This window comes from Notolepis coatsorum (genome assembly GCF_963971535.1).
Source record: "Notolepis coatsorum genome assembly, chromosome: 18".
Lineage (NCBI taxonomy): Eukaryota > Metazoa > Chordata > Actinopteri > Aulopiformes > Paralepididae > Notolepis > Notolepis coatsorum.
In genome coordinates, this window is record NC_140182.1 from 29,574,115 (window position 1) to 29,591,640 (window position 17,526).

Genomic DNA, 17,526 nt, shown 5'->3' on the forward strand with positions numbered 1-17,526 from the left:
CTGAAAACCTAAAACGGAGTTATTATATGGTTCTTGGCCTCTACAGCCAATGAATTAAATGCGGTCCTAAAGGCAGAGTTGCAATCAGTGATGGAATGGATAAAGAATAACAAACTAGTTCTAAACATATCAAAGACAAGTAGCATCATTTTCAGTTCAAACCATACCAATGAACCCAGTCTTGAAACCTTTGATAAGTGATGTCGTAATTATTCAAGTCCAGGACCAGGAGACTAAAAATTTACTGTCTAATGTTACTCCTAGCCTAGGAGTAACATTAGACAGTAAATTGTCATGGTCACACCATATAAACAATATAGTAGCGAAAATGGGAAGAGGGATTTCTGTTGTTAAAAGGTGTGCTCATTTGTTACCACTAAATTCTATCAAACAGGTAATTCAAGCTCTGGTTTTGTCAAATCTTGACTATTGTCCTGCAGTATGGTCGAATGTAACGACGAATAAACTGAACAAATTGCAAATGGTACAAAACAAAGCAGCACGTATAGCGCTTCGCTGTGACTAGGTCATGTTTCCAAATGCAGTATGTATACTGTTACTGAATTTAAAAAACTGTGACATATTGATAAGGATAGTGGAGTTATGTAATTACTGTAAAGTAAAACATCACATTGTGTTTTAAATTTGTATTGTTGTGTGCAATGGATCCTCCATAGTGTTTACACATTTTTGCATTGAGTTGTGATATAACTGTATTTTCTTAGTAATTTTCATACAGTATGGGGAAATTACCATTGCATAGTCTCTTTTGGTAACAAGAATTTTCTGTTTGACCGCATTATTTGATAATGACCATTGTATTTGAAAATGCACCAATAATTACAGTAAACATCAACGATGAACATATCCACTGTTCTGACACAAACTTAGCATGAAATATAATCTAATTTGGTTCAGTTGTTTCACTTTTGCATGCTATATATTACATATTTTGAGCCAAATATTAGGAGTATACAGTAGCATTTTGCATTATGACCAAAGGACACTTTCAATCTCTTTTTTGATCAGAAGGATTTAGTTTGGCAGCATTATTTGATGATGACTGTTGTATATTGAAAATGCAGCAATGTAAGCAATTGTGAAAAACTGTAACTTACTTTAATTGTTTGAAATATCTAATGTTCTGGTACTGTGATACACTTTTGCATATACTATTATCTGATTTGACACTGGTATTTTTATTTTGCATGCTATGTTACATTTTGAACATTGAAACTCTAATGTGCAAAATGAGTCAAAGCAATCCTATGAACCACACAAATCTATTAATGCCCAATACATATATTTTGAGAACAGATGAGAAGGTTTCTAAAAATGTGTCCTGGCAGTTGTGAAACTGTAAAAAGAACATTCTCACACTCTGAACATTGTGTTTTCAATTATTTGTTGTTGTGTGTAATGATGCTTAGTACTGTTTAAAATGTATGTTTGCAGGCCTTGAGAGGGATCTTGGTGTCAAAGTTAGCTTTTGAGCATATGGGCAACTGTTTTGGTGTGCTAGTTTGGTTTTGAAAAGAGAATGTGAGGTTCTGTATCATAGTGGCTCCGCTCGGCATCACTCATGCACTATCCTCGCATACGTGCACGCGCACTGAATAAAATTCCACAATGTACCTTTATCCCAGTATTCGTCTGACCACACCCCTCGTTAGCTTACCTTCATAAGCAGGTGTGTGGTCACCTGCTCTCCTCCTTCTCGCTTTCACCACAAGGAAGTGCCTTCGGTAGATCCCACTTGACGTGTTGTTAGTTGAAAAGAGTTGAGACGTGTTTACATTGTGCTTAGTTTTTTCTTCTCTCATAACTATTCAAAAGGAAAAAGCTAAGTCATAATGTCTACTTCGGAGAGTAGACCCACTCTTCACCAGCGGTTCTCCATTCCCGCCTCTGTCGTGCGTACTGGTGCGGGGCTGCTGCCACTTTCGTGGTTGCCGACCCAGCCCAGGAGACAGCCAATGGATAGTTTGCCTCTCCGAGGAGCCGAGGCATCGGTGCCGTCGCCCCGGCGATGGCATGATCTCGACTCTGGTTCTTCTGGTTCCAGGGAATCGTCCATTGTTGAGCGGACGGTTCTTTTGGTTCCGGAGGATTTGCGACGCAAGCTTTTCGCGTCTGCCCGTTCACGTCGCAAGATGGTGGCATGCAGACGCGAACGGCCTGGGTTTGGGGAATTGCTGGAGACCAGCGAGGATGCGTCAGGCTCTGCATGTCCGATGGAAACTGAGGATTTCATGGAAGAGTCGGACGGATTCTTGTTTGAAGGTCCTGTGGAGGCGAGTATCCCTCCTATCCAGGAAACACCGGAGGGGGGAGAAATGTCTCCTTGGAGCGCCTTGTTCGAGGATGTCGGGGAACCACCTCGGCCTCTTCGGCAGGATGCCCTGCTATCAGCCACATCAGACTGTGGTTCCTCAATGGGTCGAAGCCTGCTGCATGTGAGGGATGCGGGTTCGGTGGAGGAAAGTCAGCAGGGGGAACTGCAGGCTTTGTTTCCCGAGCTCATGGCGGTAGCTGCCGCTGCAAACGGCATGCCGCTGCCGCAGCCATTGCCTGCTCCTGCCCCCGATGATCTCATAGGTCATCTCTGGCAGTGTCGCCCGGTGAGAGGGGTGGACGTTGTCTACCCATTTTTCCCCTCAATGGGGGCCTATGTTCGTCAGGGCCAGGCGGTGTCTCACATCATGGGACTTACCCCCGGGGACTTATCTCCTCTGTTATTTTAGCATTTTTACAGCTTTTATTGGCCATACAGGACCGACAGAGGAGAGGGAGAACGGGAGGACATGCGACAAATCAGCCCGGGAGCGGTAGGCGCCTTGTAAATAACTACTAATGTCTGTAACTTCTTGCAATTTCAATAATCCAGAATTAATAAATAATATGTTAGTGTGTTCTCGATAGTCTGCTTTGCAAATAATCCTAATAGCTCTCTTCTGTACGAGATACAGTGGTTTTATATTACTCTTGTTATATAGGTGTTACCCCAGTACTGGTATTTTCAGAGGAGGTGAAAACAAACGCCACACACACCCCTCCCCCACACACTGCAAGTTCAAATTGATAAATGTTTCCAACCACCTGCTAAGTTGTGCATGGAGCATGGGGGAGGGGTGCAGTACACATTCTGAGCTGAGCATTCTTTGAGAGTGGTAGTATTTGATTGATTGATTGATTGATTGATTGATTGATTGATTGATTGAAAAATGTTTTAAGGTGAGACAGCAGTATACAGCATAATACACATTTTTTTTTTTTTTAAACTTAATTTTTTTTATTAACAGTTATTTAGACAGACAGCACTTACAAAAAATAAATTATAAAAAAATGAAGAGACTAGTATCACAATAAAAACGAAAAGAAAAAACAGTGCACATAAATATTTACATGGGTATCACATGGTTAGTTGTCTGGTTCCCCTACTGTTGTTTTCTAGGTATTTGATACAAAGGCTGATGTGTATCTCCCTTAAACAGGCATAAACAGGTAATTCCTACTCAAAGACAATAAATGCTGACTAAGGTTTGTATGTGTGATCTGGGTCCAGAGACCCTCCTTGAGTTTCTTTCTTCCCTTCTCCTTCGTCCTTTCTTTTTTTTTCTCTTGTTTATTAACTTTCACTTTGCCTTTTGTTTCACCCATACACAAACCACATCATCCCTGAATATTTAATATCACACCGTTAAACAGACATAAATAATAAGGTATAAAAGCATTCAGCACTTGTAATATCCCAAAAACAAAATAGAAAATATTAACTAAAGTACAGGTGTGTGACATGGGTTCATAGACCCTGCTTGAACATCTTTCCTCCTTTACCCTTCGCTCTCTTGTGTTGCATTTGGTTCTTCCTCTGTGATGTCGTTCTCGTTCCTTTTATAATCCTCCCACTTTCCCCATCTTTCCCCAAATTTCTCTTCCTGTAACCTCAGCATGTGTGTTATCCTTTCCATATCCTGTATTTCTTCCACTATTCCTACCCATTTTGCTATTGTCGGTGGGTCTTCCTTATACCACAGTCTCGTTATTGCTTTTCTGGCCGCTATCAACATTATCTTTATTAAATATTTGTCCCCCCCTTGTATTCCCTCGTGTGTCAGGTCTCCTAAGTAAAGCACCAGTCCTGTTTGTGGTATCCCGTATCCTAATATTCTGATCATTGCTTCCCCTATCTCCTCCCAATACCCCTTCAGCTTCTGACATCCCCAGAATATGTGCGTGTGATTTGCCCCCTCCTTCCCACACATCCTCCAGCATGCTTTTTGTGTTGGTGCATATTTTCCCTTCAGCTCTGGGGTTATAAAGAATCTGATTATGTTTTTCCATCCAAATTCTTTCCATATTCTCGATCCTGTTGTTGAATGTTGTACCTCGCATATGTTCCCCCATTCCTTCCCTGTTATTTCTATCTCTAGCTCTCTCTCCCATTTCTCCCTTATGTAATCTGTCGTGTGTCCCTTGCTGGTCATTATAGCCCGGTATATTGCTGATATTACTCTTCCTTGTCCCCCTTCGTATGCCCATACTATCATCTTTATTATTCCATTCTGTTCCTCGTCTTTGGCCCCCCTTATTTCTTTGTTGTAGTAGTCTCTAACCTGTAGATATCGGAAGTGGTCCCTGTTTTCTAGTCCAAATTTCTCCTTTAATTTTTGTAGTGTCTGCATTTCTCCCTTCTCTATCATTTTGCATATTGCTGTTGCCCCCCCCCCCTCCATAATACACATTTCAATAGTTTTGACACTTCACATATGTCATTGATATATAAAATAAACAGTGATGTTTATAAACATGATGGATCATGTAAGTCACATTAGACACCTGCTGTAAGCAAAACTAGATTTTGGTTCTGTGATGGAAAGTGATTGTTAAATAACGTTATATTTATTTAAATTTTTATAAAAAACAAATTTTTAAAAGCGCCTCTTTTTTTTTAAAGACATTTTTTTTTCTCGCGAGGCCCCCCTTCCCACGAGGCCCTGTGCGACCGCACTGCTCGCACACCCCCTGAGACGGCCCTGAGTACACTACCTACAAACACTCATACAAACAGCTTGAAAGTAAGTAACATGCCTAGGTCCTAAAGCTAATGGGATTATGTGTGACTGATTTACAGTAATATTGGCTAATTTAACACAACTGTCATAATATAAGCTTTTGAAATTGGCTATCTCAAACACTGCCCTCTTTTCTTGATGCAACAGTTGTGATTGGAGGGTCGAGAAAAGAGGGCGGGGCTTGAGAGGGTAATTGATGACCTAAGTTACTTTATCATTTCTCCTGCCCTCCCCCCGTCTCTCTCTCTCCTTTTCCTGCACATTCCCATTTCTCTTCCCCCTCCTTCTTCCTCCTCCTTCCACCGCTTCCCTTATCTGTCTATTCTTCTCTCTCCTCATTCTCCTTCCTCCATTTCCCTTATCTCTCCTTTCTTGTGTCCCTCCTCCATCTCTGTGAGGGCCGACGATCCTCTCCACTGGTCAAATTACTTACTCGTGAGTAGTATGTCCGTTGATAAAGAAAAGTAATGTCCACAGCCGCTCCAGTGCAAAGCAAAGATATCCGAATGGTTTATTTGCGAAGTGTTTCTTTACAGAAGTGGTCCTAAATCTACTTTCCTAAATATTCCCGTCACTACTACATACTAATACAAGTACTCCTACTAGCTACAAGTACTAATACAAGCTACAAGTAATACTACAAGGTAAGAAAACTGTATTTTCCCAGTCTCCAAAATCACCGCCGACTCGACACATGAAAATTCCTTCGTAATGTGAACACCTCCCCTCCTCTCCTCTAAATGACGAAATAGACCCTTTCTCTTCTACGACGCCGGATGCAGTCTTCAGGCCTGACCTCATCTTTGTGCTTCCTAGACTCCGCTGTACGCTTATGCACCTCCTCCATCCACGTGCCAGCCTTTTCTGTGAAGTTGGAAAACGTGTCAGGCCTCGGGGTGAACCATTCATCCTGATCTTTCTTCCTCTATTTCTTGTCGTTTCAGAACCAGAAGTCACGACCAATAGAACCTACACACACACACACAGACCGACTGACAGACACACAGAGACAGACAGACACACACACACACACACACAGAGAGGCCTCTTAGGCGTAGTACTGCAGGTTGGCCTTCTTCTTGGCCTGGACCTCCAGGATTCCCTCCATGTAATCCTCATGAGTCAACTCTGTTGCTCCTCGACGAAGAGCGATCATACCGGCCTCTACACAGACAGCTTTGCACTGAGCTCCGTTGAAGTCGTCGGTGGAGCGAGCCAACTCCTCATAGATCACATCAGGACTGACCTTCATCTTCCTGGAGTGGATCTGCATGATGCGAGCCCGGGACTCCTCGTTGGGCATGGGGAACTCGATCTTCCTGTCCAGACGCCCAGCGCGCAGCAGGGCGGGGTCCAGGATGTCAACCCTGTTGGTGGCCGCAATCACCTTAACCTGCGTGTTGGGTTGGAATCCATCCAGCTGGTTGAGCAGTTCCAACATGGTCCTCTGGACCTCCCTGTCTCCTGACTTCTCACTGTCAAACCGTTTGGTTCCAATAGCGTCCAGCTCGTCGATGAAGATGATGGAGGGGGCCTTCTCCTTGGCCAGGGCAAAGGCATCTCTCACCATCTTGGCTCCGTCTCCAATGAACATCTGGACCAGCTGGGGACCGGCTAGCTTCAGGAAGGTGGCCTTGGTCTGAGCAGCGCAGGCGCGGGCCAGTAGGGTCTTCCCCGTCCCCGGGGGGCCGTACATCAGGACGCCTTTAGGAGGCTGGATGCCCAGATTCTCAAACTTCTCCTTGTGGTTCATCGGCAGGACAATGGCCTCCACAAGCTCTTGGATCTCCTTGTCCAGCCCTCCGATGTCGCTGTACTGTTCAGTCGGTCGCTCATCAACCTCCATGGCTTTAACTCTGGAATCATATTCAGTTGGTAGAGTGTCCAGAATCAGATAGGAGTCCTTGTTCACCCCCACCAGATCTCCAGGTTTGAGTTTCTCAGCGTCAACCAGACCAATGACAGGCAGGAAGTAGGTCTGTCTGGTTGAGGTTTTGATGACGGCACACTTTCCTTTCCTCTGAGAGTCCAGGTCGATGTTCGCTCCGTCCTCCTCCTGGTCGTTAGGATCCACATCCAACAGCTCTATAATGTTGGACACCAGGTAAGGCAGGGTCTTGTTGACTTTAATCTTCTCTGTGTTTTCTTTGATCTTGTCTTTCTGGGCCTGAAGTTCATGGTTCACCCTGAGAACCTCGCTCTTCATAATCTTTATTTCACTGTCCAGCAGACGGGTTCTCTGGACGATCTCCTCAGTCGACATCTTCAACACCGCCTCTCCGATTTCATCCTCAACTTCGTCCCACACAGACTTGTCGTTCAGAGACGCCATGTTTGTTGCCTTTGACTTTTTCCTCTCCACTGGTCAAATTACTTACTTGTGAGTAGTACGTCCGTTGATAAAGAAAAGTAATGTCCACAGCCGCTCCAGTGCAAAGCAAAGATATCCGAATGGTTTATTTGCGAAGTCTTTCTTTACAGAAGTGGTCCTAAATCTACTTTCCTAAATATTCCCGTCACTACTACATATAATAATACAAGTACTCCTACTAGCTACAAGTACTAATACAAGCTACAAGTACTACTACAAGGTAAGAAAACTGTATTTTCCCAGTCTCCAAAATCACAGCCGACTCGACACATGAAAATTCCTCCGTAATGTGAAAGCCGTAAATCCACTTGCTAGCTTCTGGCTTCAGTTCAGTTCAGTCTGGTCGAAGATGCAAAACTGCCTTATATAGAGACCCGAATGTACGGTTATGACATCATACGGTGACATCACAAAGGTTCCAGAACTTTCTATCATGACGTCATACTGTGGTCTAGAATGTTCTCTGGTCCAGAAGGTCTATTATGACCTCACCACAAACGTTCTAGAGTTTATGTTCCAGCAAGGCCTATTATGACATCACAACAAACGTTCTAGAAGGTTCTATGTTCTAGAATGCACTATTATGACAAATACGACGGTTCAATGACTTTATCTAAATCCAATCAATATTAAACATTCATATAATACAATAACCTAAATATATCTAGCTTTGGCTCTTACAATCTCCCTTCCTACTCCTCTCTTCCCTGTCCACCTGCCTTCTTATCCTCTCTTTTTTCTTCTCCCTCCACCTTTATCCCTCCTTTCTCTACTTCCCTCCTCCCTTCCACCTCCTATCCTTCAACTCCTCCCTCCTCTTCTCTACATGATCACATGAGCAGCATTACACACACAAGCACCTTAACTCCAAACCCACACATCAGACCAAAACGATTGCTAAAACCCAACACCTTAAAGTTTAAACCAAATGACCAGTTCCCTAAACACGTTCCATAAAACTAGCCCCCATTTGCCAAAACCATAAACACATTTCACCTGTAGACACAATTCACAAAACTCAATCCCCTTTTCGCACAAGTCTAAACACATTTTGTCTTGCTAAAACACACATTGCAAACATCTCTGATCAAATGTGCACATTGAAGCTCATGTGATGCAAAATGATAGCCAGTCGGCAAAAGTTTAATACAATGAACACATCTGGTGTCATTGATTAAACACAACAACTCAAAATGTAAGACACTTGTGTGACCACACCTATATAGGCCAGTGCAGAGTGCACAGTGTGCTGAAGGCTCCAAAGGACTTTTCTTTTCTTCTTTGGGGGTGGGGGGCAAGAAGGATGTGTACAAGATGCATTACTGTATAGTAGGCCTATATCGTACATGTATAGCAGGCACGTGCACACATAGAGGCCAAGGGGTGCCTGAGCACCTGCCTTTTTGAGCCTCATCAAGAAAGTGCCCTTTTTGAAAAAAAAATTAAATCGTTTTTTTTTTTTTTTTTTTTTTTATCGTTAAGCATATGGACTGCCCTTCCAACTGAAAAATGTCAGGATAGAATCAAAATATTAGGTAAAGAGAGAGAGATGCCCCATATTCCATTGCAGTTTGTACGGCCTCCTCAGCGTGCCTCTCCGCGGACCTATATATTTTATGCATAGCGTGGGTGGTGATGATGATGATGATAGAAACCGCTGTTGAATGCTGGTATTTCACTCATTGAGGGACACGAAGAAGTCAAGTCCGATGGGATTTGGGAATCTCAAATACAAATCGGGATTGGAATAAAAAATGCATTTATATTAAACAATACAGAATATACAGCCCTTCTTGGGGTCTGTAGGGTAAGCACTTATTACCTCCCCCCTGAACATTTATGGAGATGTATGGGCCTTTTAAGTCAGTGATAAAAGTGTCTTTCAAGGATAAGTGAGCTCCTGCACTGATTATTATAGTTCAATATTCAATATTTGATCACCATAACCCCCCAAAAAGCATAAAAAGGGGGCCCCCCGCCCGAAAAGGGCCCTTAAAAATCGCGCTTGCGCGCTCACTTAATATAAACACACAAGTGTATCTCTTACAGAATGACCTCCTAGACCCTAATCAGTCAGGCTTCAGGACTGGTCACTCCACAGAGACAGCCCTCATTGCGGTCACAGAGGCACTTCACTTAGCAAAAGCGAAAGGCCTCTCCTCTGTCCTGATTCTCCTAGATCTATCTGCAGCCTTCGACACAGTCAACCACCAGATCCTCCTTGCGGCCCTCGCAGGAATGGGAGTGGCTGGCTCTGCGCTGACATGGCTGTCATCATACCTCAATGACCGCTCCTACCAAGTGTCATGGAGAGGGACCCTGTCGGCCACCCGCCCCCTGCGGACGGGTGTCCCCCAGGGCTCGGTTTTAGGACCCCTTCTCTTCTCCCTCTACACTAAATCACTGGGTAACATTATCACGTCTCATGGCTTCTCCTACCATTGTTATGCCGACGATACTCAACTCTTCCTCTCCTTCCCTCCCTCAGATATCCACGTCTCTGTGCGGATCTCGGCCTGTCTGTCCGACATCTCAGCCTGGATGACGTCCAACCACCTCAAACTGAACCTAAGCAAAACAGAATTGCTCCACCTGCCGGCCAAATCCTCCCCCCTAACCGACCTTTCAATCACAGTCGAGAATGCAGCTGTGACTGCGTCCCCGACCGCCAAGAACCTTGGTGTTGTCCTCGACGACCAGTTGAACTTCTCTGCTCACATCGCAGCGACGACCAGAACCTGCCGATTCCTCCTGAGCAACGTCAGAAGGATACGCCCCCTCCTGACAAAAGAAGCCACCCAACTCCTCGTCCAATCAACAGTCATCTCCCGCCTCGACTACTGCAATGCACTGCTCGCTGGCCTCCCGGCCACTGCCACTAAGCCTCTTCAACTCATTCAGAACGCAGCGGCCCGCCTGATCTCAAACCTACCGAAGTCGGCCCATGTCACCCCACTTCTTAGGGACCTGCACTGGCTCCCCATTGCTGCACGAATCCGCTTCAAGGCCCTCGACCTAGCATACCGTGCGGCAAAGGGAACCGCTCCCGCCTACCTCCGGTCAATGGTCTCTAACTACACACCCTCAAGACCCCTACGCTCTGCATCTTCTGGCCGCCTCAGACCTACTCCTATCCAAGCTCCGGGAGGGTCATCAAAGAGAAGTCGCCTATTCTCAGTCCTTGCCCCACAATGGTGGAATGAACTACCCACCCCAGTTAGGACAGCCGAATCACGTCCAATCTTTCGCCGTCGACTAAAGACTCACTTCTTCAACCATTATCTGAATTAAAAAAAAAAAAAAAAAAAAAAAAAAAAAAAAAATCTAACCCTAACTAACCGTACTGTCATGCACTTGTCCTAATAAACTAACCTACACTGTAGCACTCAACACTTTGATGAACATTGTTGCTCAGCTGATAGAGTTGTGCCCTTCCTGATGGCTTGTCGTACAGAACTTGTAAGTCGCTTTGGATAAAAGCGTCAGCTAAATGACTAAATGTAAATGTAAATGTAGTGCCCTTTTCAGCCTTTGAGCACCTGCCCCTCTAAAGTTCTGTGCACGTCCCTGGCTGTGAGTACAGAATGGTTACTTGTCAAACATAAGTTACTCTGCTCACTCCTTGTATTCATTCACTAGGGATATTCTTGTTACAAAGATCCCCTCAATTTTATATAACAACTTATCTATAAGTCTTGACAGACACAACCATTCCACCAGACATGCTTCTGCACGAGGTTTTACACTTCCAAAAGTGAGGTTGAATGCAATGAAGCAAACTGTCATGTTCCGTGGTATGCAGGAATGGAACTCTCTTCCCACTTCCCAGACATGTTAAGCAGGAAAATAGTAAATGTCGGTTCAGAATCTTGGTAAAACAACATTTTCAACCGAATAAATTGACATTTCATGATAGATAGTGTGTGTAAATGAAAATGTATGTGTCTGATAAAGAGATAGGGATATACGTAGATAAAAGTGTATGTGTCTGATATGGATATATTATTAGAAGATTGTATAATTGGTTGATATGAACATAGATAATGTAAAAGCTAAATAGTATATTATGCTGTATTGTATTATGAATGAATTATGAGTAGGTATTGTTGTATTGTATTATGAATTGATTAGGAGTATGTATTGTTGTATTGTATTATGAATTTGATAAGGAGTATTTATTGTTGTTTTAATTGTCTGTATGCCATGTGAATGTTGTGAGTGTATAAAATGTTATGGACCCCAGGAAGAATAGCCACACTGCTGTGGCTAATGTGGATCCAAATAAACGTAAACTTCGTCTGAGGTACTCAAATAATGTGAATGGATGCAACAAAGTGCAATACAACTATAATGTTACTTTTCTTTAGGAATATGGATGCGACCATCGTTAAACATTCCAGCTGTCTTCCGGAGGAGTAGGCTGTGGTGACTCTGACATGGCTGCAGCCAGGAAGAGGTTCTCCTCCACCTGCTCCTATTCCTCACCTGAGGAGGAGGCCACACCCCCAGCCACCTCCCTGCCCGCTGAACAGCACCCTTCCATGGACATGCTCTGGTAAGCTCTCCTTACAGTGGGGACTATACCACTACATTGCAGCATTCAAGTCAAGTGTCCCATTAATAATCCCCTTGGGGAAACTCATGCAGCATGGGGGGAGGGGGGTAATAATAATACAAATCTTAATAATAATAATAATAATAATAATAATAATAATAATAATAATAATAATAATAATAATAATAATAATAATAATAATAGAGTACAACATAATAATAATTAATAATAATAGTGGAATGGCAGTATATTATATCAATAATAATAATAATAATAATAATAATAATAATAATAATAATAATAATAATAATAATAATAATAATAATAATAATAATAATAATAATAATAATAATAATAATAATAATAATAAAAAAAATTATATGCATGGTATAGTATAATTATGTATAGAATAAAATAATAATAATAAAAAAAGAAAATATGTTATGGCCCATGGTACAAGCGAAAAGTGTGACCGGTGCTTCAACTGACCTATAGGGGACGTAAATAAGTGTAATGTAATGTAATTAGGGATGTCCGATATTATCGGCCGATATTGGCATTAAAATGTAAATGTAATATTTATATAACCTTTATTTACCCAGGCAAGCAAGTAAGAACCAATTCGTATTTAATTTATTGTCAAAAGTATGCATAATGTTGTGTTAAGTTAATTCCACAACAAGAGATATGTAATGTTAATTACCTGAATTTATTCTGTTTTGGGGGGGGGGGGGGGGGGGGGGGGCGCATATATCGGTATCGGTTGATATCGGTATCGGGAATTAAGAGTTGGACAATATCGGTATATCGGATATCGGTAAAAGGGCCAATATCGAACATCCCTAAATGTAATGTAATAATGTGTAGAGTATATTCATGGGTGGAACTTCCTTAGTGGAAGATGCAACTTCATCAACCTCCCTTAGTCGTGTCTCAATGAGGAAAGTAAACAAGGTGCCAGTGAACTAAACCCATGGTTCCTCTCTGGTGTAACTAAACCCATGGTTCCTCTCTGGTGTAACTAAACCCATGGTTCCTCTCTGGTGTAACTAAACCCATGGTTCCTCTCTGGTGTAACTAAACCCATGGTTCCTCTCTGGTGTAACTAAACCCATGGTTCCTCTCTGGTGTAACTAAACCCATGGTTCCTCTCTGGTGTAACTAAACCCATGGTTCCTCTCTGGTGTAACTAAACCCATGGTTCCTCTCTGGTGTAACTAAACCCATGGTTCCTCTCTGGTGTTCAGTTGCCACAGTGTCCAGGACTCCCTGCTGAGCTCAGACAGTCGCTTCACAAACTACAGAGGGATCCTCAACTGGATCATCATCCTCCTGGTAAGTGTGATGTCCTCTCTATCCTCCTCCTGGTAAGTGTGTTGTCCTCTCTATCCTCCTCCTGGTAAGTGTGTTGTCCTCTCTATCCTCCTCCTGGTAAGTGTGTTGTCCTCTCTATCCTCCTCCTGGTAAGTGTGTTGTCCTCTCTATCCTCCTCCTGGTAAGTGTGTTGTCCTCTCTATCCTCCTCCTGGTAAGTGTGTTGTCCTCTCTATCCTCCTCCTGGTAAGTGTGTTGTCCTCTCTATCCTCCTGGTAAGTGTGTTGTCCTCTAGGGTTTGATTTGTATACAAGCAGTGGGGATAAGTAGCACTTCCTTTACACTAAACAGACTTCCGACTTCACACGGCAGCCATTTTGCTCTAATGTCACGCTCCAATGGCTTCCAACACATTTATGTTGCATTTGTTTACACCATTTTGCATCCCCAAACGGACCAATCTCAAACTCTGCCCTCTTTTCTTGCTCCTCCTACCACAGCTCTTGCTTTTGTTGCAGTTGTGATTGGAGGATCAAAAAAGGAGGTTTGAGATAGGTCAATAAAAGTAAATGGTCCCTTAGGAGGAGGGATGCACTATGGCTGCTGTAAAATGGCATTAGATGGTGACAAGCAAGTAGCAACAGATGATCAACCTCTCTTTGTGACTGACATTTATTCTGAGTTCTGTGTTGTTTATTTAGGTCTTGACACATGCTCACCTGTTGCTGGAGAACTTCATACAGTGAGTACACACACACACACACACATTTCCCTGGCATAGTTATGGTTTTATCTTATATATTTTTTTTCTTTTTTTTTTGGATCTTTTCCCCCCTCCTTTTTCCTCCGTTTTTTCTCCCATCCCAATGTTAGTCGTTATGCCAATTCCCAATCCCCTTCCTGGTCGCTGCGCACCTACCCCCTACAGTCGGTCTGGGAGAGTGGAGGCTATCACATGCTTCCTCCGACACATGTGTAGCCAATCAACCGCTTCTTTTCACCTGGCAGCGCGGACTCTCACTGGGGGAGTGTAACGTGTGGAAGGATCACACTACCCCCCTTAGATAATTTCCTCGCTGAGCAGGCGCCCCGACCGAACTGTAGGAGTCACTGTTTACAACGACCAGGACCCACCCACCGGCTTTCCCACCCTCTAATACTGCCAATTGTGTTAGTACGACGGCCGGCCAAACCGGAAGCAACGCCGAGAGCCTGGGCTCGATACCAGTATCTCCTTATCTTATATCATCTTATATTATCTTGTCTTTTCACTAGTTCAGGCTTACACCAATAACAGCGTAAGACACATCGTAACTTTACAATATTTACACCAATAACAGCATAAGACACATCATAACTTTACAATATTTACACCAATAACAGCGTAGGACACATTGTAAGTTTACAATATTTACACCAATAACAGCGTAGTACACATCGTAACTTCGTAAGTTTACAATATTTACACCAATAACAGCACAATACACATCATAAGTTTACAATATTTACACCAATAACAGCGCAAGACACATCGTAAGTTTACAATATTTGCACCAATAACAGTCTACAATATTCATTGAAACAAAATCGAGAAAGAGAGCAGAGAAGAGACATGGATGCACTCGCAGTGCGCCGTTGGCCGGGCGGAGTGTATACAAATAAAATAAAAAATATATATTTGTTATAATAATATGTTCTGGCAACATATTTTGGTTAAATATGCCTCATTTTATAAATGTGTATTGATAACATAGTGCTGTAATAAAATGTTCTAATAAATATGCATGTTCAAGTTCAACAACGTGTGCTTTTATTTTGATATTCCTTAATTCCATGTTGAAATTACGCGATACATTAAGTGTGGGGTCGCCAAAAAAAATCCTAAATAAAATGGGGTCATGGTATAAAAAAGTTTGAGAATCAAATGTTGAGATGCATTTATCTCTCCTTTTCCCCCTCTCCATTGATCAGACATGGCTTTTTGATAGATCTGAGGAAGATCCTGGAACACTTCATGTTGGACGACTATAACTGGCCGTGTGTTTACCTCATCCTGGGTGAGACGCTACACAGATCAGTCCACGTTTCCGCCTTATTTACATTTTGATTTATGATACAGTGCTTCCTACAGGTCCTTAACCCTTTCATGAACACACTACAGAAGATTAACCCTTTCACTACCACACTACACAATGGTTAACCCTTTCACTGTGTCACTACATAACGTTAACCCTTTCACTGGCACACAACAAATGGTTACCCCTTTCACTACCACACTACAGAAGGTTAACCCTTTCACTACCACACTGCAAAATGGTTAACCCTTTCACTGTGACACTACATAACGTTAACCATTTCACTGCCACACAGCAAATTGTTACCCCTTTCACTACCACACTACAGAAGGTTAACCATTTCACTACCACACTACAGGATGTTAACCCTTTCACTACCACACTACAAAATGGTTAACCCTTTCACTGTTACACTAGATAATGGTTAACCCTTTCACTGCAACACTACATAACGCTAACCCTTTCACTGCCACACAGCAAAGGGTTAACCCTTTCACTACCTTACTTTTCTCCTAGAACCCACCTCACCTCTGCCCACTTTGACAACCTAGGATGGCTTAGAGTAGACGACAGAGTACAGCAACTTGCAATGAGCCTGGTCTACAAGATACACTACACGACCAAGGTACCTGTGTACATGTCAAAATACTTCCCAAAGGTCAGTGAATACCACGATCACAACACCAGAGGGAGCTCCACAAATCATGTTAAACCCAGATTCGGCTCAAACAAGGGACTAAACACGTTTCACAATTATGCCACATCAATGTGGAACGCCCTACCCAAAGCTGTAAAGGAATGTGAATCACTACCCACTTTCAAAAACACTCTTAAAGAACACCTACGGGAGACTGCAATTCGAAACTGGCCCCTGTAAATGTCCTAACCCAACCCCCTCCAATGTACAGTAAATTACCTAATATGGTTTTGTCAATATTCCAATGTACAGTTTTAGTTGTACAGTGTCCCAACCCCTCCTACCCAACCCCCCCTCCCCCACCCAACCCCACCCCACCCAACCTCCTCCAATGAACAGTTTTTACGTCAAATGTATATACTCTCTTTTCTGGACTCTTTTTGTATCACAAACAGTACTGTATTTGCAAATCTGGTATGTCATAAATGTATAGATGTAGCAGTACTGTCTATCTGTATGTCATATATGTCATATATGTCCTGATGAATTGAAAATGGGGGACCCTGATGTAAACAAGACGAAAGTCTTTCTCTGGTCTGCATCCCCTTAACAATTGTGTGTATTGAGCCGTACTGTATTGTACCCATTCTGCAATCTGTTAATAAAGTTTTCAATCAATCAACCACACTACAGAAGTTGAACCCCTTCACTGCCACACAGAGCTGCAGCTCTTGAGACACAGAAGTACACGTTGGGAAGTTTTATGTCCGATCATCACATCCTCCTTACAACCGAACAACGGGATTAAGTTTGAAAATGGGCGAAGTGGCCCTTTAAGGTACTGTACTTGAGGTGGTTGCGGGCCAAAGTAGACGAGGAGTACAGGGCTGAGTTACAGAAAGACGTACATTACAGAAAATACTTTCAATGTGTTACTTCATCAGTTCAAGGAATCTCTTAGGGGTGAGCCTCTCTAATATCGCTTTAGCCTGCCATAAATAATATCCTGTATGGGAAACACTGTAAGATAAAGGCAACCATGACAGTTTGTGCTCAATAGTCACTCTGGGATAAATACCAATAATAACAGAGCAAAGGACATTTTTTATTTTATTTAATTTGATTCCATAATACAATATTTATGAAGTGGATGTGATGTGAGGTAAGATACCCATCAGGGCTTATGTTGAAACCTCGCCACAATTTAAACATTGAAACCATAAGAAAAGGTTATCAAAGTTTTATTTTTAATAATAAAAAGATAAATATTTTAATACATTTTTTGTTTAGAAAAAACACACTTAATAATCAAATTAAATAAATGGAAACATTCCGGAGGAGAGTATGGCGGCCTCCCGTCTGATGATGGGCTTCACTCTGTTTAACCGAACTCTACTAAGACGTGTCTTCATTTCTTGCAGCTGCCAACATGTTTGCCGTTGCAGCTTTATTTCTTGAGACGTCCCTCGAGGAGGTGAGACGGAGAGACGAGTGTTAGGT

At 42.6% G+C, this 17,526-nt stretch overlaps 2 protein-coding genes across 2 annotated transcripts in view; one reads left to right on the forward strand and one right to left on the reverse strand.

Annotated features, from left to right (window-relative positions):
- Positions 1–6,123: 6,123 nt before the first annotated feature.
- LOC311245614 (26S proteasome regulatory subunit 6A-B-like) lies at positions 6,124–7,407 on the reverse strand (the record flags this gene model as incomplete). Its single annotated transcript, XM_084335523.1, has 1 exon — positions 6,124–7,407. One exon carries the CDS (start codon positions 7,405–7,407, stop codon positions 6,124–6,126), a length of 1,284 nt encoding a protein of 427 aa, XP_084191649.1.
- A 4,475-nt stretch (positions 7,408–11,882) lies between these two features.
- LOC311245301 (diacylglycerol O-acyltransferase 1-like) overlaps positions 11,883–17,526 on the forward strand; it is a gene marked incomplete at both ends in the record, with an annotated part of 71,206 nt that continues 65,562 nt past the window's right edge. The window contains 5 exons of the mRNA XM_084335139.1: positions 11,883–12,001; positions 13,249–13,336; positions 14,016–14,056; positions 15,286–15,371; positions 17,448–17,500. Of these exons, the coding sequence (XP_084191265.1) occupies positions 11,883–12,001; positions 13,249–13,336; positions 14,016–14,056; positions 15,286–15,371; positions 17,448–17,500 (387 nt within the window). The remainder of the gene's footprint in view (positions 12,002–13,248; positions 13,337–14,015; positions 14,057–15,285; positions 15,372–17,447; positions 17,501–17,526) is intronic.